Source organism: Eretmochelys imbricata, chromosome 25, assembly GCF_965152235.1.
Source record: "Eretmochelys imbricata isolate rEreImb1 chromosome 25, rEreImb1.hap1, whole genome shotgun sequence".
Classification (NCBI taxonomy): Eukaryota; Metazoa; Chordata; order Testudines; family Cheloniidae; genus Eretmochelys; species Eretmochelys imbricata.
This window is the reverse complement of record NC_135596.1, coordinates 15489401-15510332: the sequence shown is the minus strand read 5'-3', so window position 1 is coordinate 15510332 and position 20932 is coordinate 15489401. Positions and strand designations below refer to the sequence as shown.

Genomic DNA, 20932 nt, shown 5'->3' with positions numbered 1-20932 from the left:
GTTGATTGCGCGACTGGAGCCTTTGATCTGGCGAGGGCTCAATTACAGCGAGGCATCCCTGGATTGGGCAGGGGAGTGAGAACAAGCCCCCAGGCCAGGGAGCCCATTAACCCTCTGGAGCCCGAGGGGCGGTGGCTTTGCCTTGCACAGCCGCCGTCTTCTGCTAAACTTGGGGGGCTGCCTGGCACCACCTGCCCTTGGCTTCACCCCTGCCCGGCTGGGCCATGCACGGGATGTGCTGCCCTTGAGCGGGCAGAACTGACCTAGCCCTGCCCGGGCCACCCCCACACAGTCACCCCCAGGAAAGCAGCTGAGTGCAGGACAGGGCTGCCCTGATGCTGGCTCAGCTGCCCCATGGCTGGGGGAGGGCGTGTGGGGGGGGGGGGCGATGGAGGGTTTTTGCATCTCCGGCTGCAGCGTGAAGCCACCTCGAGGCCTTATGCTGGCTGTAGCCCACCGAGCATCCCTGGGCCTTTCCAGTGCACCCCACTGAGAAGACAGCAGCCCACAGCAGGAGAGAGATGGGGGGACCGTGGCCGCTGCATGTGGCAGGCGGATGGAGAGTGGGAGGGGGCTGCATAGGAGCCAGCTGGCCAGGTGCTCACAGGGCAATGGCCAGACCCTAGCTAGGCCAGAGCTGTGCTCTGGCATCACCACTAAACCAGGGCAGGCGGGTTGTGCTGTCCCACGTAGCCTGCACTGGGGGCTTCCAGACTGGCCTTTCCTGGGCATCAGCACACAAAGCCCCCCACCCCATCTCCTCCCTGCATTGCCCACCATCAAACCCTCCCTGGAGACAGGAATGAAGCCATTCTCCTGCCACACTTGTAAGGCACCCAGCCTGTCTGGGTGTCGGCTTGGTGCCTTGGGGAAGGAGACGGCCATGTGTGAAGTTTCCTCCCTTGAGATCCACAATTCTGCAGTGATCAGGGTCCCACATCCCCATCCCCCACCCATGGCACCTCTTGACTGTCTGTCGCTCCCCCAGCCCTGCCATCCAACCTGATGGGCTGTTAACTTCCACACCAACCTTGTCAACTGGTTCCCTGCCGAGCGAAAGACATACCCGGTATCTACAACAAAGCCTGCTCATCCCGTGCCAGCCCTGCCCTGGCCAGGCCCTGGAGCACCCTGTGACTGGAGCTAATCAGTGGAGTGCGGGAATTAAATTATAAAAGGAAAATAAGCCATCCAGCTGCCATTTCCAGCTACAATGCAGGGAGCAGCCCATCGCTTGCTGCATCCCACCGAGCCCAGGCCTGGCCCCTCAGGAATAGAGCGTTGCAAGCTGGGGGCTGCAGTTCCTGGGCTGAGCTTTGGCTGCATCTGCATCAGTGGGTCTATTGTTTAACCAGACTAAACATTTAAGCTGGCTGCAGACTCAACGTCCCATCCTGGCCCTGCCCTGCCCGGTCCCGCGATCACCCCTGTGCAAAGTGGGCATGCTGGTGGCAAGGGGACGGTTCTGATCCAGCAGCCACTCTTGCACAGGTGTAACTGCCCATGCACGGTGCAGGGCCAGGGTGGACTGGCCCTTCAATCCCCAAGAGAGTCGGGCCAGTTAACCAGCACACAAGTGGTCCTGCTGCAGCTGGCTCTGTCCTGACTCTTCAACTCATCTGTCCAGAGCAGGACACTGATCCCTAGGAAACCTGCCAGAGAACCCTGCAGCAACGGCCGCACGACGCCCAGGCCTGCCCCAGCATTTGGGTCGGCCACGCGTCAGTATTCAACCCTGCCTCTCCTCGCTGAACCTGCCTGCTCGCACAGCTGCAGCTGCTAACGGGCCCTAGAGCAGCCAGCTGCTTTTAAAGCACAGGCCCTGCTTGAACTACAAGTTACCAAATTTAACACTCCTGCTGGTTAGACACCATCTGCAGTCCCCTGATGTCTGTGGAGTCACTCCTGATTTACACCACAAGGAATGAGAGCAGGATCAGGCCCTACAGTATTTGTTTCCCCATTGAACCCCATGCAAAACCTAGTCTGAAAGTCAGGGAACAGAAGCACAGTGGGTGGGATGTTTAATTTCCTGTCCTGTCTAGTTCGGCTGGCTGGGGGGAGACTGGCAGACCCAGCCAGAACTGGGGGATTTCTAACAACCTGGGTCATGTTTTTATGTTACCTCCCAGTCTCAGATGCTTTCCAGGGAGTCTCTTTGTGGCTTATGTAGCATAATATCTGGGGTTTGCATCTAAGCAAGGGACAGGAAAAACAAGCAGCCTCTCACCCCCTGCCAGTTTGGATTAACCCTTGGCAGGCCAGCTGCAATCCCTTCAGTGTCCTATTGTCCCCCTGGCTTGGAGTTAGGTCCCTCAGAGAGGAGCAGGCAGCGGGCACAGGGCCGACACTGCCGTAGTATTGCGATGGGATGAGTCCAGATCCAGGGGGAGGGATGTGTGCAAAATTCCACAGGGTTTCTTTCCCACTGAGCGGAAACGCACGCAGCGCAGCCCAGCCTGCAGGATGCAAAGCTCAGAACTGGCACGGCCTGGAAAACCGCATCACTCAGGGCTTCAGTGAGTCCTTTGTTTTAGCCAGAGAAGGTTTCTCAGGCCAGAGGATTCATCAAGGCAGGAGACCCTAGAGGGAGCAGCTGTCCCTTATCTCTCCGAACCCAGGCACTGGCCTCCTAAGGGGTTAAAGGAGTAGCGGGCCGGACAGCAGGCCTGTCTGATCAGCCTCAGGAGGCTGCTGCCGCTGCACCTCCTGGGAGAATCCTCCAGGCTCTGGCACGGGTGGGTTCCAGGCAGGGGCTTGGGTTGCTCTGTGGGGTAACCCCCGGATGCACTTACAGCAGGGCTCAAAGCAGCACAACACGTCTCCCTAACGGTATGTCGCCATTCCCTGTTTGCAAGCTACAAACAGTTGGGACACTGGTGCCGAAGGGGCACGGGCGTTTGCCTCCCTGCTTCGAGCCCCTCACCCGCTCCACGGCGTCAGTCAGTGCTCCAGAGACAAGAGCTGCCTGGGATCCCACAACTTGCCAGGTCTGGGGAAATCACAGAGAGGGAGGATGGAGAAGGGGTGGGGGTGGCATGGGAGATCCCAGGTAACCGAAAGCAAGTTCCATATCTGACCTGGACCTTGCTAGGAAAACCACCCCCCATCTCAGCCGACCCGTCCAACAGCCTGCAGGGTGCCCAGTGCAAACTGGCTCCAGAAACCACATCAGGATCAACTGGAGCCTGGCCAGAGCCGAGCCGAGAGGAGTGGACTGTTTCCGTCAGCTGCCAGCTGCTCCCCAGCTCCAGGCAGAGGTTGAGAGGGGTTGGGGTCTTGCACGCCTTCTCCACAGGGCTCTCTCCTTCACTGGGTTTGTGGAGGGCCCCGGGTCGGTCCCCAGAGGCTGCCCAGTCAACAGCGGTTCCCTTATAACCGTTTGTCCTTTATCAGCCCGTTCTTCAGGTGTTTCCTGCGAAAGAGACCACCGCAGAAAATGACGCCCCCGTATTTGGACCAGCCCCTCCTCCTGGCCATCACTTGCCCCCTCCCTGGGGTCACCCCGCAGCTCAGACCCACATGTCCCTCCGTTCCACGTAGACCCAGCCTCGATCCTATGTGATGGGAGCACGCCGCAGGTTTGAGTGTGACCCAAGGAATGAGGTGGGGGGCCAGCACATCAGCCCATCATGTCTGGCATGCCACCTCCTGCCAGGCTGGACAAGACCCTCAGCCCATTCCACCAACGCCAGGTGCAAGGGGAACCCCGCTACAATGCAGCGGGGCCAGGCCTGAGCGACTGGTGGGAGGGAGGGATGGATAGAGGTGTATGGGAAGGGACAGAGGGATGGCCAGATAGACAGACAGGCAGACAGATGATTCCTTCCTGACCCCACCAGCAACCAGTTTATGGCCTGTAGCCAGGGATCCAGCCCCTGTGCTCTCACCTGGCACAGACTCACCCCCCTGCAGCCCCATCACTGACCCCCAGCACGTGGAGAAGTGTCTTGTCTTACAGGCCCTGTTGTTCCCAGGACTCCGGGACCTGATGGGGGTTTATCCATAGTGAACATTTCCCTCACCCACCCGCAACATTCCCAGCCTCCTTCGCTGCTGTGTCCCTGCCCCCTCTCCCCACTGGGGGGCGCTGGGCCTGCCCCCTGCTCACCCTTCTTTCCAGGATTTGGGCAGCTGGAGTTCGCCCACTTTCCGGGGCCCTGTGGTTTTCTCGCTCTCCTCCAGGTCGTACTCACGCACGTCGTTCACCTCCTGCATCTGCCCTGTCAGCACTTTGGCCACGAACAGGACGATGTACTGGGGAGGGACAGGAACCAGGCAATGACCCCACTGGCCACGGTCCCTACTCAGCCCCCCCACCCAACACACTCACCCACTAACTGGAGCTAACTTCTGCCCTGGGGGCCGCCCCGCTTGTCCCGGGAGGCCGGTCTGAAAGCAGCGACTCCCTGGGCTAGTGGGCTCCTGGAATGAGCATGCCAGGCTGGGAGCCCGGTGCCTGGAGGGGGGAGCAGAGGGAGCGGGATCCTGGGGGACATAGTGGGAGATTCCAGCAGCAGATGAAGGGAGCCCAGAAAGACACCGCCTCCCACCCCCATGCTGGAGATCCACCGCTGAGACTGGGGCCAGGATCAATGGACACCGCCCCCACACACACCCACATGCACAAGATAATAGGTGTGCGGGGGGGGGAGGGGGGCACAGCTCCAAACCAATTGAGCTGGGTTGAAGAGTGCTCTGAGTACAAATTACCCATCATGCCCCAGCTGCAGCCCCACCCCCGAATCGATTTGCCCAGCACAAGACTCCAAGATTTGCCCCAGCCCCGTCCCCAGTTCCCCAAGGGCTGGGAGGAGCTGTGGGACCCTCGGCCCACAGGGAGGCTGGAGGGAAGCAGGCAGCAGCCATGCAGTAAGGACCGGATGGAGGAGCACAGCCTCCTGCCCAGGCCTTAGTTCTGATTCCCCCCACGCCAGCCCCAGCTCTGCCTTGCGGGCTCTGGGGAAGCCTGGCTGATGGGACCCCTTTGGGAGACAGCAGTCCCTGCCCCGGCTCTCACTCCCCCTTCCCCGCACTGACAGCCTCTCTCTCCCCCGTCCATCTCCAGCTCTTCCCATCAGGGTCTGGAGCCCCAGGAAACGCCCCACGGCGGCTGTTAGTGCTCATGCTCCCTCCAGGCGGTGGGAATTCCAGCAGGGAGGAGGCTGGGGGGGGGGAGGGGGTTGCATTACCTTGTGCTTCCATCCCTCCCCTTCCCCCCCAACCACACGTGCCCCCAGGGGCTCCAGCTCGGCCCCCCCAGCAGCAGGGGCTGTGTGGGGGCCCTGAGCCGCCCCTACTCACCAGGAACCAATAGACGTTCATGAGGGTGAGGGCGAAGAGCAGGGCGTTGAAGAAGAAGTAGAAGGGGATGTTGGGCACAGACTGCAGGCTGGTGTGGCAGGTGGCGTAGAGGACTTTGAGGGGGAACCAGTAGAGGCGGAACCAGAACCTGCCAGGACAGACACAGAGGGTGGGGGGTGGGTTGAGTGGCATTGAGGGGAGCCCCCCAGAGAGGGGCCCAGGGATGAGCATCCCCCCCACACACTTCCAGGCAACATGATCTAGCCCCTTGCCCCATATCTGGCTGTCTCCTGGCAGGAGGGCTGGATTTTCACGAAGTCACTGAGGGGCTTTCCACCTGTGGCCGGCAGGCGCGTCTCAGACCCTGAGGGTGGCTGCTAAGTGGGGTGACGCAGTAAAGAGACTGTCCTGGGACAGAGGGGAAGGTCCGCAAGCTGCTGCTACAAGCCCATCAATGGCACCTCTGCCCCTCCACACACCTCGGGTCTATGTCCGGACAGTGTGTCCCTGCCCTCCTGCCCCCCGCATGGCAGTGCCAGGGGACAGAGGGAGAAAAGAGGCAAGTACTGGGATGAAGCACTTGAACCAGCCGCTGGTCCCTGGCTTCCAACCAAGGTTTTCCTGCTGGCTGGCTGTCCCCCTGTCCCTGCCTTGGCCCAAGAGGGGCTGTGATGGGAGCAGGACCCCGTCTCCCTCCCTTCCCCTCCTTGACACTGAGCCACTCTCGCTGCCAGAGCCGGATTGTGAAGGGGCCTGGAGCCAGCTCCTCCTTCCGCCTGCCCTGGTGTGGCCATGTTCTGTGTGTGAGATCACCATCATCTCCACGGCCGCAGGAGGGACCCCCCAGCCCAGCCAGCTCACAGCATGGCCACGTCCCCCAGGCGAACCTAAACACCCGGGCCACTGGGAATGACAAGGTGGCACCAGGGAGGGGCGGGGATGGGGGCTGGAGCGGGGCAGGGGCAGGGGCTCACCAGCTGATGCTGAAGGTGAGGCAGCCGAGGTCGGAGATGACGTCGTTGAGCCGGTGATAGATCCCACCCCGGTGCTTGAAGTAGACGTTGAGCTTGGTGAACTCCAGCTGCACGTCGCTGATGTCGTGCAGGAAGAGCACGAGAATCCCCACGTTGTGGAACCTGCAGGGAGAAGGGACCGTGCGTGCGTGCGTTGTGTGTTTGTGAGCAGGGCCGTGCAGATCAGGTCAGGGGTAGGCGGTGCGCCTATGCCAGGGCCAGAGTGTATCGGAGCTGCAGGCTCCATGAAATGCAGAGCGACAGTGCTGGATGGCCTGGCACTGGGTGGACCATATTAGAGCTGGGGGGTTGCATTGGGGCCAATTGGAGCACTGTGGGGCAGCTCAGAGCAAGGGACAAGCTCCGAGTCCCTCTCAGGGAGCCCAGGGGCAGGGTGAGCCGTAGCCGGGTGTGGAGCGGCTGTTGCATTGCCCAGCGGCTGCCCAGCGGCTGCCCAGCACAGATGCGAGCGCGCTGCATGCAGAGGGCAGTGGGATGCGGCCGGACAGGGCCGGGGGGTGCTCACCTGAACGTGTAGGAGAAGACGATGAGCATCAGTGTCACCACGTGGTGGATGAGCATGACTATGGAGTCCCTGCGCCAGGAGTCCATGTACACAGTGGCATAGATGGAGTGTCCATAGAAGCTGCCCTGCAGCAAGTAGGCGATGCCAATGTCGGTGGGTACATCCATACCCTTCTCCCAACCTAGGAGCAGCACGGAGATCCCTGCGTGAGCCCTGCACGGACACCTGCCCCCACAGCCAGTCCAGCATGCTCAGAGCGCTGGAGCACTGCCCAGGGGAGCAGGGTCCCACGGGCTAGGCCAGTGCACGCTCATGGACAGTTCCTGAGCTCACAAGTCATTGGCATCACAAGGAAAGTGATTTGGGGAGCTTAATCTACGGATTTGCCCTCGACATCGGCTCCTTTGTTTGACCATTGGAGATGCTGATCCGTCAAGAACATAAGAACGGCCAGCCTGGGTCAGACCAAAGGTCCATCTAGCCCAGTGTCCTGTCTTCTGACAGTGGCCAGTGCCAGGTGCCCCAGAGGGAATGAACAGAACAGGGAATCATCAAGTGACCCATCCCCTGTCGCCCATTCCCAGCTTCTGGCAAACTGAGGCCAGGGACACCATCCCTGCCTTCTGGGCATTAGCATCTGAGCTTCTTCTCCGTGGCGCTTATGTACCATAAAAGACGGAGGGCGGGTCGTGGAAGAAGGGGTACTCAGTGAAGAAGAGCAGGTAGGCGCTGTATGACCAGGACAGCGTGTAGAACAGCAGCTTCCAGGCGCTCTCGGGCATCTTGGCAGCATCTTTTGGCTGCAGGTTACACCACTCCCCGAACGGCTGCCGGGAGAGAGGGGACAAGATGCAGGGCTCAGGGAGGAGGAGAGCAGCACCCGCGGACTGTGCCTCATAGCAAGGATGCAGCTCTGGGAGATTCACTGCAGCTCCCCCCAGTCCTCTGCACACACAGACCTGGCTCCAGAGGTCCCCACACCCAGGGCACAAGGGGGCTACTCAGGTCCAGGGGCTGGGGTGCCATGTTTATAACTCAGCAAAAAGTCCTTGAGGCCAGCTCCTTGGCTCAGCTTCATGCCCCCCAAACACAAGGCACAGGACAGAGCCTGAGATGCCCGGTGTCGCTGAGCTCAGGAGTTTGGGATTCCCCCCGTGCACTGTGGGAACAAGTGACACAGCTCACAGGAGAGGGACACAACCACGGGATGGAGACGGGAGTTTCCGCTTGACTGCCCCAAATACTGTGGTTTCGTTAACTCAGATGCCTAATGAACATGTGGGCGAAAGGACGTCTTTGTGCAATATCCATGCCCCCTGTAGCCTCAGTGACGGTGGGACACTGACAGGACTCTCCACCACACCAGGAAAAACCAGACTTCACGGTCCTGGAACTTCTCTGGCAACAAACAGGCGGGAAGAACATTCGTAAAGAATCTTTCCAGCCCCCTGCTCTCCACCAGAAAGGAGTGAAAACAGGGACCAGAACCTGACTTAACCTGCCCAAACTTTTCAGGCTCCTTCCACTGCTCCAGGAGGGTGAGGGAGGGTGGGAAGGGAGCCCCAGCAGGCAGCCAGAGTGGGAGAAAAGAAAGCTCAGGTTTCCATCCGGCTCAGACTTGGCCACAGCAGGAGCTGTGCAGTGGAGAAAGCAAAAGCCAAAGGCACGCAGCCTCCATATGCCCATCAGGGTCACTCCCTGAGGAGCAGGGCTGGCCCCAGTCAGCCTTCTGCAACCAGGGAGGGAATTCAAAATTAATAAATCCAGAGTCCTGTCTGCACTAAGAAACCCAGGGGGTGAGGCTGTAAGGTGACCTGAGTGCCCTGTGAATGGGCTGCCAGCGTGTGCAAAAGAACCTTCACATCTGATAGGGGCTTGGGCCAAACGGAAGATCCTGGAGTCGCAGACACCATCACTCCTGCGAGAAGTGGGAGCAAGGGCGTGTCTGGGGTAGTGCGTGCTGGGGGAGCGGACAGCTAGTGGGCGTCTGGCTCGGTTACTCCCCAACAAATGGATAATGCACCAAGGCCCATGCTGAGCAGAGCGTGCTGCGGAGAAACACCGGGTGAGCTCCCGAGGGAAATAAAATGCCTGCCAAGTAACCATACCCTTCCCCGGAGCAGCAATTTCCAGAGCTGGTGGCTTGGCTCCTTGGTTATATTAAGACCCCAGCTGTTCAGTGGAGGTGGCTGGCCCAGCCGCTTGCCCCTCTCTGCGCATGACAGGGGAGAGAGATGCATGCAAAAGGCTCCCTTCCAAACGCGGAAGGCTGACGAGTTCACAGCACCAGTTGCTCCCGGGGTGGAAGCACCAGCTTTACAACACCCAAGTCCAGAGAATGCCCTGAAACTGGCAAGATCCCGCAGCTCCCCCCCCCCGCCCCCAGCCATTCCGTCTGTGCCTCCATCAGCCCCTGCCCACCCCCAGATCCTGCATGCAGGGCAGGGCTGCCCCACTCAAAGCACCACACTGCAGCAGGGGAGCGGCTGCACTAAGGGAGGGTGAAGAATGCACAGGCAGGGAGTCCCAACCCCTGGAAGCCAGGAATTATTTGTGGCTCCATAAAATGCAGTCCAGAAGGGAGCTCAAATAAGCCCCATTTGGAGACAGCTCAGCTCGCGAGCAGGCCCCATGTGCTAATGGAGCAGGGACTGGGCAGAGAACCTGAGAGCCTAGTTCCTTCCTTTGGCTGGCCCACTGATCATCATGGCAGAGGTGCAGGAGACTTGGGCTGCCTCCCTTGTCTCTCTTTGCCTCTGTTTCCCCTATTGGTACAACTGGACAGTGGCACTGTCCTACCTCCCAGGGGGACTGCAGACAAACCCATCAAAGGCTGAGGCGTTCAGACACTATGGAGCCGGGGAAGTAGGCAGAGAGAGAACTGGCTCTGGGATCTCAGAAGGAAGAGGCTGTCGCCACATCAGGGAGGGTACGGTGGAATCGCCACCTACAGCCAAGGAGGAAATCCACCCTCCAGAGCAGGGGCAAGCCCCCTACAGACGTTGTTCCTCTCCCTTCTGTTTCCAGTGAAGACTCCCACGCTTTTTTGCATGGCGAACTCTGACCCTGAACTGAGCACCCCAGACCGAGACCTGCCCATGCTGTCTCTAGACAGAGCCCTCTGTGAAATCGCAGGCAGCAGCTGGCTTTGGGGTGAGATGCGTAGCAGAATGAGGGTGGGACACAGCAGAACACGGAGAGCTGCACAGAGTCCAGACCCTACGCAGAAGTGCTGGAGGAGGCCAGGAGAAGGAGGGGTAAAATTACTGCCTCTGAATAATACACCAGGGGATGCTGGTTGCTGGGGCAGCCCCGGCTCTGGCTGCCCACAGCCTAGACGGGCATGCTGAGGCCACCCACCCAGATGTGCATCAGCAGGTCCTGCACGCAGCCAACCAGCCCATGAATGATGAAGCAGGAGTCTGGCTCCCACTGCCACGCCAGGCAGTCACCAATTTCTTCTCTTCATTCTGGGGTGGGGCGCATGCGGGGGTGGGGGGCACCCTCTCTGCCATCAGCCCGCTGCTGTTGCCATAGCAATGACAGAGCGATGCCCATGTTGCTGAGCAACGGGTGCTGCAGCAGGAACAATGCATTGCGGGCTCTGGCTGAAAGAGCCCCAGGTTCTGGTGAGTGATGTAATGTGGCTGCATTTAAAGGGCCAGTGCTGTAAAGCTGGATGCAAGATTTTGGCTTGGGAACCTCCTCACTGCTCCCCCACATCCCCAAACTGAAAATAGGGGTGGGGCGGGGGGATATAAACGGTCTTCTGCAGCATTCCCCCCAGTGCCGGCTCCAGGAACACATCTTACTCCATACTCCAACCTTGGGAACCAGAAAGTGAAAACAAACAGAAACATGAAATGGATCAAGACTTCACTGAGGCCTCAGAAACTTCCAGGGTGAAAAGGAAATTAAAAATATCCCTCTCTCTCTCTTGTAATCGTCTCCAGTGCTAGAGGGATGGGATTTGACAGGGTCCTTTCAAATCTGCCATGGAAGAAACTTAGAAAGAGGCAGCCCCCGAGTCTCCCCAGCCCTGCGACCAATGTTCAGCGATGCGTTATGAATCGAGGCTTGCTAATGAAGGAGAATCATACTACCGAGCCCAGAGACTAGTCAAGTCCCAGCTGTGCTGTGTCTTTCCTGAGCCCAAAGAGGTCTCCAGAGGAATGAAAGGGAGTGCCTGGCACCCAGTGCCCTCAGGTCCTGGGAACTGGCAGCTTTCAATGGATTTTGCTTTCCCCACGGTAGAAGATACCAGAGTAACAGGTTTCCATTGGCGGCCAGGGCTTTGGCTCCCACACACAGCCCTACCACAGCACCCTTATTGCTTACAGACCTGGGCCTCCCCCATGCCCTGCTGCTGCCCCTTAATCCCAAGCTACAACGCCCCTGCCTGGGCATCCCCCAAGCTCCACTGGTCCCCAGGATACTCTCTTCTAGGATTGTGGGGAACATGCCACAGGACGACGATTGGAATTCTGGGGCACACTGGAGTGGTTTCCTCGCTACGCATCTGGTGCAGGTCTCACAGGGTCAGCGGAAGGAAAATGAAACACGACTGCACCCCCCTTTTACCCAGAGAAATGGGTCCCCAAAGCCTGAAGAGAATACCCGTTGAACCAGCTGCCCCGCTATCTAAGGCGTTCGCTAAACAATCTAGGGAGGGGTGTGGTCTGAGCACAGGCCTGAGGCCCCCCAACGGTCTCATCCGGCTCTTGACACCAACACTATCTATGGACTTAGGCAAGTCACTGAACTGCTCTGTGCCTCAGTTTCCCCACTTGGAAAACAGAGATACCATTCACCTGCCTCCTCGGGGTGCTGTGAAGGCTTTCGAAAACACAGTGAGAAATATCATGACAGTTCCCACAAATCATTAAAAGCCATTTCCCCTTCGCTCACGCGTCTGCACACAGAAGAGAACAGCCTTTGGAGCGGGCAGCCTCGGGAGGCCAGGCACAGCTCCCTCCTCCACCCTGTGGGGGCCGATTAGCCTCCCAAGCAGCACGGCTCAGCTCCTGCCTGAACGCTGACACAGCACGTGAAACCCAGCCCCCGCCCTGGAACCCAAGGAAAATGGCTTCATTCTCTTCCACAAGAAACGGCCCATTGTGGCTTTCTCCTCGTGGCTTCACAGGCCTGCGCATGGCGGCTACGGCACACGAGCGAGAGGGCACCACTGTCCGGGCACAGGAGAGCTGCTCTCTTCACCCCGAGAGGGCCGAGGAGCAGTTCACACTCATGGGCACTGCAGGAAGGAAGCACTCCAGGCTGCTCATGGCTCCCAAGGCAACTACTGCTGGAGGGTCGGCCTGCTGGTTTGCTGTGAGTGGCCCTGCAACCTCAGGAGGAAAGCAGGACTGAGAACTCACTCCCGTGAATGTTTTGGGGCCTGGGGAGAATCTGGCTCTTTGAGGCACAAAGCACTTCACTAGAAAAGCCAGCAGAGCGAGGAGCCTGAAGAAGCGAATGCTGCATCCCAGCCTAGGTGGCCACCATCCATTCACGGCACCAAGGGAGGCTTTCAGGCTCGCCAGCCACATTGTGTAAGTTGCATGGAAGCCTTTTTTCTGTTTGCACCTTTCACTGCAATGCACGATGTAGCGCTCTGCAAATTTAGAACCACCCGGGGATCAACCAGCCGCATCTGGGCCACGAGGTGGAAGGCGTGTAGCAGCTGCACAGAAATGCCAGACAGCAGTTTCGGACGTGCAACGGAGAATATCTGACAAACTTCACAAGGTGCAATGGGCGAGGCAGGGTCAGGTATTCACGTTGGCCAGGACCCAGGGGTCAATACTTCTAATTCTTGTGGAAAATACCAAGGGGCCTTTAACAGCCCTAAGTGGTTGGAACCTAGGTTTTATATCTCATCTGAGAGACAGCAGCTCCATGCCCCCCTGAAAGAGAGCGGGAACAGAAGGAGAGCGTGCGGGTCCACCCTTTCCACGGGTCTATCTAGGATCTGCTCTGGTTTTAGCACCAGAATACGAGAGTCTCTCAATCCCATCTTCAAGCTTTCTCTCCAGACTGGGATTTCTCACGCTCCTTCTCTGGTAATGTGCCCCAAATACTGCCTGCTTTTAGCCTGGGTCAGTTCTCTCACAGGATGTTCCCTGGATTTTAGCTCACAGCAGCTAGTTTTCCACCTTCACCAGTGGTTTTTTTTTTTAATTAAAAAAAAAAAAAATAAAAGGACCACTCGAGAGCTCCTTCTTTCTATGTCACCCTGGTACCAGCCCCCGATGCACGACTGGCCACAAAGCCAACAGTAGCCCTGTTCTGCCCTCGTTTACATCCGTGCACAGCCCCTGGGCCTGCTTGCAAGAGGAGCATCTAGTACAGGCCTGATGGGCTACCAGGCACCGTGTCAAGTGCCCTCATCAAGGCAGGACACCCTTGCCCTATGCTGGGTACAGAGAACCGCATGACGGGCACAGCCCTGGCTTCCCGTTGGGCTATTAAATTAATGTCACTTAGTGCGGCATAGGCTGATGCTTTGCTCAACTCCTCCAGCTCCTCCAGGCCTTTGGCAGCAGCTGCTCCCTCAGGAGGGCTTGCTTGAGGGCCACCAAAGAGACTGTATGGGGTGGGGAGAGAGGGGGCAGAGAGGAGGCCTAGGCCTGGCCTGGCCTGGCCTCGTCATCTCACTAGCCCTGCTTGTGGTCAGAGACATCCAGGAGACACTCAGCAGCCAGGCCCTGCCACTGACACTAACGGAGGATGAAGATTCCTTCCATTTCCTAGAGAAGAGGCAGAAGGCTACAGAAACGCCACACCAGACAAGAAACATTTCCTCTCCCGCTTTCTCATGGGCGCCCCGCAGGCCGAGAAAACTGACCCCTGGACCCCGCCCGAACTGATCGCTCATAGGAATGTCAGGCTAGAAGGGCTCTCGAGAGGTCCTCTAGTCCAGTCCAACACTGAGGCAGAACTAAGTGTTATCTAGACCATCCCTGACAGGTGTTGTTTAATGATGGAGATTCCACAACCTCCCGAGCTCATTTGTTCCAGTGTTTAACCACCCTGACAGGAAGTGTCTCCTAATGTCCAACCTAAACCTTTCTTGCTGCAATTTAAGGCCATTGCTTCTTGTCCTGTCCTCAGAGGTTATTGAGGACAATTTATCACCCTCCTCTTAACTTTTTACATACTTGCAGACTGTTCTGTCGCCTCTCAACCTTCCCTTCTCCAGACTGAACAAACCCAATTTTTTCAATCTTTCTAGCCCTTTAATCATTTTTGTTGCTCTCTGGACTTTCTCTAATTTGTTCACATTTTTCCTGAAGCTTGGTGTCCGGAACTGGACACAATACTCCCACTGAGGCCTTATCAGTGCTGAGTAGAACAGAAGAATTACTTCTTGTGTCTTGCCTTCAACATTTCTGGTAATACATCTCAGAACAATGTTTGCTTTTTTGCAACAATATTACATTGTTGACTCATATTTAGCTTGTGATCCACTATAATTCCCAGATCCTTTTCGGCAGTACTCCACCTTAGACAGTTATTTCCCAGTTTGTATTTGTGAAACTGATTGTTCCTTCCTAAGTGTAGTACCTTCCATTTGTTCTTATTGAATTTCACTCTATTTCAGCCCATTTCTCCAGTTGTCCAGATCATTTTTAATTCTAATCCAGCCCTTGCAACCCTTCACAGCTTGCTTTCATCCACAAACTTATCAGTGTGCTCTCTGTGCCGTTATCCAAATCATTTATGGACAGAACCAGACCCAGGACAGATCCCTAGGGGACCCCACTTGATGTGCCCTTCCAGTTTGACTGTGAGCCAGAGATAGCTACTCTCTGAGCACAGTTTTCCAACCGGTCGTGCATGCACCTACAAGAAGTTTGTCTAGGCTATATTTTCCTAGTTTGCTTTGAGAAGGTCGTGTGAGATGGTATCAAAAGCCGTACTAAAGTCGAGATAGATCACATCTACTGCTTCTTCCCTAGCCCCAGGTTTGACACCCTGTCAAAGAAGGATGTTAGATTGGTTTGACATGTGCTGGTTCCCAGAGCTCAGCTGACTGAGTTCACCTCTTTCCTGGGCAGAAACGATCCCACCTTCCTAGCTGGATATTGCAGTGTGGATACCAAGAGGGCAACGGGCAAAATAATTATCTTCATTTCAAGGATCACTTTGGAAAATCCACATGGACAATACAGATACAAATCTGACAATTGCAACAGCTAAAGTCCATGCTAGTCCCCATCCTCCACAGCCCACTCGCTGTCCCTCCCCCTTCCACCCACTTTACCTCTCTTCCAGTCAATCTCTCTGATATATTACGGAGCAAGGGCATGGCCTGCAAATAAATGCTATGTTACCAGAGCCCTCTAAAGACATTGGGAACCTAGATTCTGCACTCCTTGCACACTCTAAACCCCCAGTGAAAACAATGGGTGCTCCAGGTGATGCATGTAACAGGAAGAGGTGTGTTTCTTTACGCAGCTTTTTTCAGAGCTATCTGTCACAGCCAGAGCTAAATGAAGATGCATTTTAAGCCACAATCTTCAAGTCCTCCTGCTAAGAAAGTGACTTCCTCTTTAGGTGCATAGCAGTTACAGGCCAAGTGCCGAGATCTATGACATATAATGATTAATGCTCAGTAAGGCGGCATTCTTGGGACACAAAGAATTAATTGATTTCACAGGGATGAGCCTTTCAGTCTCTGAGAGAACGTTAAAGGATTAATTGCCAGAGACAAACACAACCGGCAAAGAGGAACAACTGCACTTGGGTTCTACACTGGGGAGTGACTGCATAGAAGGAGTTTACTCCCAAAGGCAAGCAGCAGATGGAAGAGTCCTGAGAGTGACGAAGGAGGAGAAAGCCTCAACTCACCTACTGTTGAACGACCCCTCCTCTGAACAGCCTCCAGCTCAGATAGATGCCACAAGATGCAGCCCAACTCTCGTTAAAAATGGCAACGCTCTTCGGGAAGAGCCAGCCCCTCCAATTTCCCCCTTAAATCTCCAGCACGTGAACCACACACAGGCTTTGGATGTTTTTATAAAGCCGTTTCCTCCCCCTCCTGCCCACCGATGGGAAACTGACCCTCCCACGGCTCCGTTTCCCATCTCAGCCTCACATCAAACTCTGTGGCAGTATTTCAAGGCAAAGCAGCACGATCCCGAGGTAGCCACGAGAACTGGCTCTCTGCTCATCCCTTCTCATGCTTCGGTGACAACAAGCGGGACCAAGGGATGGCACCCCATCGTCAGCACGAGCTGCCAATTACCCATGGAGCACCAGCTAAGCAACAATGCACAGCACTCCTACTGCACTTTTCACCCTCAGATCCCGAAGCACTTTACAAAGGGGAGGGGGCACTCAGTTTACAGAGGGGAAACTGAGGCACAACGACAGTTGCTCAGTGACTTGCTCAAGATCACACTGTGTGACCATGTTGGGATTAAACTCCAGGAGTCCTGTCTCCCAGCCAGTCCCCTAGCCACTGGGGTATCCAGAGATAGCCAGGTGCTGCGTGTACCGTTGCCAACCCGCCAGGATTGTCCTGGAGCCCCCAGGAATTAAAGACGAATCTTCCATTAAAGCTTATGTGGTGTGATGAAACCTCCAGGGATACGTCCAACCAAACCTGGCAACCCTAGCTCCGGGCAAACGGGGCAGCAGGGAGAAGAGGGACAAAAAGGCAGCACAAGGCTACTGAAGTCCTACCTCACCCTTATTTTGAGCACTTTGGGCCTTGTGCTAGGTCTTGGCACCAGGGCGAGCTTCACTCTGTGACTCAACACAGAGCAAGCAAGGACACAAGCGAATGGCTCGGTCAGGAAGGCCTCCCTGTGCGATGGCGAGGTGGGGGGACAGGAGCCCAGAGCAGTTACTGGGCTGAGGATGGACCATGGTTATTAATACAGTGCTGCTCCCTGCAGCCTGCCTGACCCCACAGCAAATCGCCTCTGGAGACAGCAAGTTCCCCAGGGGGAGCCAAGCCACGCTGAAGCAGAGCGGGGCGGAGACGTCTCCAGGTAGGACCCCCCCTGCCAACGCCCCCCAGCCCCTGGAAACTGTCTCGTCACCATCAGCGCCGGTTTGTGCCTCTGAGGGCTCCGGCTTGCCACCTGACCCAGGACGCAGCATCTTCCATCTCTTTTGCCTTGAGAGTCTCAGCAAGGGTCGGGTCAACGCCCCTGGCCCAGCAAAAGCCTCTGACACACACCCGGCAGCCAGGGGCTGTTCGCCTGGGCTAGGGCCCACACCTTGGGGAGACGGGGCAGCTTCCATCTCATGACATTTCTTCAGTGCAATAAGCACAAACAGAGCGACCCTTCTGCACAGGGGGGCGGTCCCCGTCCTCTCCCTTCCTGGGCGGCCACTTGATCAGCCAGTTCGAGCCTGACCAGCAGCCCAGCCCTTGAACTAGGTCAGCCCGTATTGCGGCTACTAAGCCTTGGGCTACGGGGTGGGGGGAGCCATTTAGCAGACAGGTTAGTGACAGGCAGGCCCCGCAGCCCGCCCGGCCCCCACGCCCTCCCTCCCTTTGCAAGACGTAAATCTCATTACTTCCCCCCGGGGGGGTGAGTAGCAAGATACAACGCACAGCTCCCCCGTGCAGCGCAGCCCCTCGCCCCCTCCCCGTGCAGCGCAGCCCGCCGGGCGGGGACTGACCCGAAAGAGGCAGCCGGAGGCGGCCCTGCGCAGCAAGGTCCAGCCGATGGCACAGAGCAGGCAGAGCAGGGTCTCGCTCCAGGCGAGGGACGCGTTCTCGGCCCAGGTCCGCCGGGAGAGCTCCCAGCCGCAGTCCGTGCAGCTCCGCACCGCCCCCGCCAGGCTCTGGTAGCCGCGCTGCAGCAGCTGCCCGTAGCCGGGCATGGGCTCGGGCCGCGGCATCCCGGCCCCCGGGTCACAGGCGGCGCGATCGCCCCCGGCCCATGGCTCCGGCAGCGGCGAGCCTCCGCGCCGCAGCCCGCTCGGCGGCCAGCTGCTGCCCGCAGCGCGCAGGCTCCGGGCGGCGGCTGAAGATAGGGGGCAGCAGCGCGCGCGGGACCCGGGGATGCGCCACCCCCAGCCCGCCGCGACCCTGGAGCGCGCCCGGGGAGAGGTGGGGCCGGGAGGGGCGAGGCGAGGCGAGGGCAGCACCGAGCCCCCCAGCAGCCCGGTTGTCGCGAGTTGAGGGGAAATTCCCCAGCCCCTAGGGCCCAAGAGGGAAAAGCATCCCAGAATGGACCTGCCCAGCTGCCCAGAGAAAGCGGGGGGCTCCTTGGCTCCCGGGCGCAGCTTTCCTGAACCTTTTGCTCTCACGCAGGGGGCAAAAATCAGCCCCCTTTTTCAACTGGGCCACAGCAACCACCAGTCATTTTTGCTGAATTGGTCCAGAGTCTGTAATCTACCCTGTTGCCTAGAAGCCAGCTTTATCCCCGCCAGCAGTGGTTCTCAAGCAGGGGTAGGGCTGTACACAGAGGACTTCCGGGGGGTGCATCAACTCCCCCAGCTCTTTGCCTAGTTTTACAACGGGCTACGGAGCACTAGCAAAGTCAGCACAGGATGCAGCCCATGAAGGGAGCTGGAGCTCAGGAAAGCTCATGCTCAAATAAATTTGAGCGTTTCTAAGGTGCCACAAGTCCTCCTGTTCTTTCTTCAGTATGAACTAAAATTTCATACAGCTGGAAGGAGAAGTAAGCAATTTTTTGGGAACAGTATGCTGTGACATGTGTATTTTTAGGTCCGATTTTGTAAGCAGGTAGTTTTTAAGTGCATAACTTGGGGTATGCAAGAGAGATCAGACTCCTGAAAAAGGTACCGTTGTCTGGAAAGGTTGAGAACCACTGCTCTAGAGTATCCTTCACCCAAATGCTCCCTACTCAGCTAAATATTATTGGGACAGGAGGAGCTCTCCCAGCACTGTGGTTCATCCACCTCCCACAGGAGGCAGGAGGCTATGTCAACAAATTCTTCCATTGACCTAGCCCTGTCTCCAGCAAGGCCAGATCATCTTAGCTATGTGGCTCGGGGGTGTGGATTTTTCATAGCACCAAGGGATGTAGCTGGATTGTCCTATTTTTCAATATAGACCAGCCCATAGTGGTTTCATGTTGACAGATTTCAGTTTTTCCCTTCAGCACATGTTTAGCCCAGATTGCTAACGGAGGAGGAATAACGAGTGACATTTACTTATTACGTCAGCTTGCACCCAGAGATCTCAGAGCTTGATACACCCTGTTTAAAGAGGGGTCACTTCATCCACCACAGCTGTAGCTACCTCTGGAGTCTAGGGCAGCAGTTTTTGAAAAGAGCCCATCCAAAAGTTATCCACTTTAACTGAAATTACAGGAGAATACTAAAAGGTCAAACAGAATGCAATTACGCTGTCGCTGCATTAACCATGACAATAGCCTGGAGTTACAGCTTCCTTAGCCAGCTGAGACCAGAGGTGATGTCTAGGGGAACAGCAAGAAGCAGAAACAAAGATCAGTATCAGAGTATCAAAACGAGATGATTAATGATAAAGCAATAGCAAGAGCGGCTCTCTTCCTTGGCACGCTCACAGCATGGGAATGAAGGCCAGAAATTACCCTTAGCTTTCCATGGACACAGACTACTGAAATGATGATGAGAGCAGAGTCCTTGATAAAATATTAACTATTTAATACTTTGTGAATCAATACACACAACAGGAAGACTTCCCCTGAGCTTTCCTCTATCCACAGAAGATCTCGCTAAGAAGATACTCTGAGCAGAAGGAAGATGCATATTAGCATGAGGTATAACAGCCAAGTAGACAGCTTAGCACAGAGAAATGAGGTTGGTTTACTCTGCCTTCCACACATCTCCTGGAAAGCTCAAGAAATACAGCACAGCTGAAGTGTCTAGCACAAGGTACAAGTCATAGTGGAGTCCCGAATAGCCAACGCCTTTGAAGAACAGCAAACATAACTTCCTCCTGCTTTAAATGTATCTGGCTTCCAAGATGACAAAGCCTTTGCTAAACACACCATTTCAAAGCCATTAAAACAAGTCAGCTTAGCACTCCAGCCAGCTGCCAAGGTAGGAGTTTACATACAAGACTGGAAAGTGACACGAGTCTCTCGTGCATGTTTAAAACTAAAAACCAACATCTGTAGTCATCAAATAACCACTCGAGATAGATGTTTCTGTGCTCCGCTAGGAACAATATGAAGGTAGAACCCTTAACCCCCACTCCCCGATTCTTCACTCGTTTACTTGCTCCCACCCCATAAAACCCCAGATGGCCAGTCAATGGGGCCGTCTCCTGACATGAGAGGCTCTCCTCCTCTCCATGAAATGAGTGCTCTGCCTTTGCATCCATGGAAGCTCCGAACTTGGTCCCAAACAGAAGTGGCTCCCAGGCCCTGGGATCCTGGTGGCCAGGCTGCCCTCACACACCTCTCTCAGGTAACAGCCAGCTGTTGAGCAGTCAGATCAGCACCTGCTGCTCCCCATTATCCAACACGACGACAACATTCGAGTGAGAGCACAGAGCACTTTGCTAGACTGCAATCTGTATCTGATTAACAGACGCCATGTTTGCTGCTGCTCCTCTACACAGCCGCTGTGGATACAGCAGCCATTCCACTGAATATGCACCCACCCTCCTTCAGGGCATTAAGGGCTCAATCCTGCGCCCTTACACACGGCAAACGGCACACAGCTTTACAGTCAGTTTCCGCACATGCAGCTGATTTCACAGGTTACGGCATGTGACAGTACGTCTCAGAGTGAGATCAAACTCTACGATGTACTTCCATTACGGGTTGAGTCAGCACTTCGTCTGCAAATGGCCCCTTCTCAGCCACAGACCAGCTCCCTGGGCCTTGAAGTCAGTTCCGCTGGCTTTATGACAATTGCAAAGCCACAGCTTTGTTAACCAGGCCGGGCTTGTGTTTAAAATAAAACACTGGATGGACAGGAACTCAGTTGAGCCCTAGCTCTGCCTGTGACTCCTGGGTCCTTAGGTTAGTCATCATCCCTCTGCCTCAACTTTCCCAGGCCACCTGTAAACTAACGGTTCCTCTGAACGCACAGCAATGCTAGGAGGCTTAATTCTTTTGCGTTTCTAACGTACAAGAACCACCTCAAACAAAAGGCGCTCAAGAAG

At 56.3% G+C, this 20932-nt stretch overlaps 1 protein-coding gene across 1 annotated transcript; it reads right to left on the bottom strand.

The window, feature by feature from the left end:
* Positions 1-1987: 1987 nt before the first annotated feature.
* CERS1 (ceramide synthase 1) lies at positions 1988-17706 on the bottom strand. The gene is made up of 7 exons (XM_077842119.1): positions 17485-17706; positions 7511-7670; positions 6844-7024; positions 6279-6440; positions 5305-5452; positions 4112-4257; positions 1988-3415 (listed from the first exon to the last, which is right to left on the bottom strand). Exons 1-7 carry the CDS (start codon positions 17704-17706, stop codon positions 3373-3375), a joined length of 1062 nt encoding a protein of 353 aa, XP_077698245.1. The 3' UTR covers positions 1988-3372.
* Between the last annotated feature and the right edge of the window lie 3226 nt (positions 17707-20932).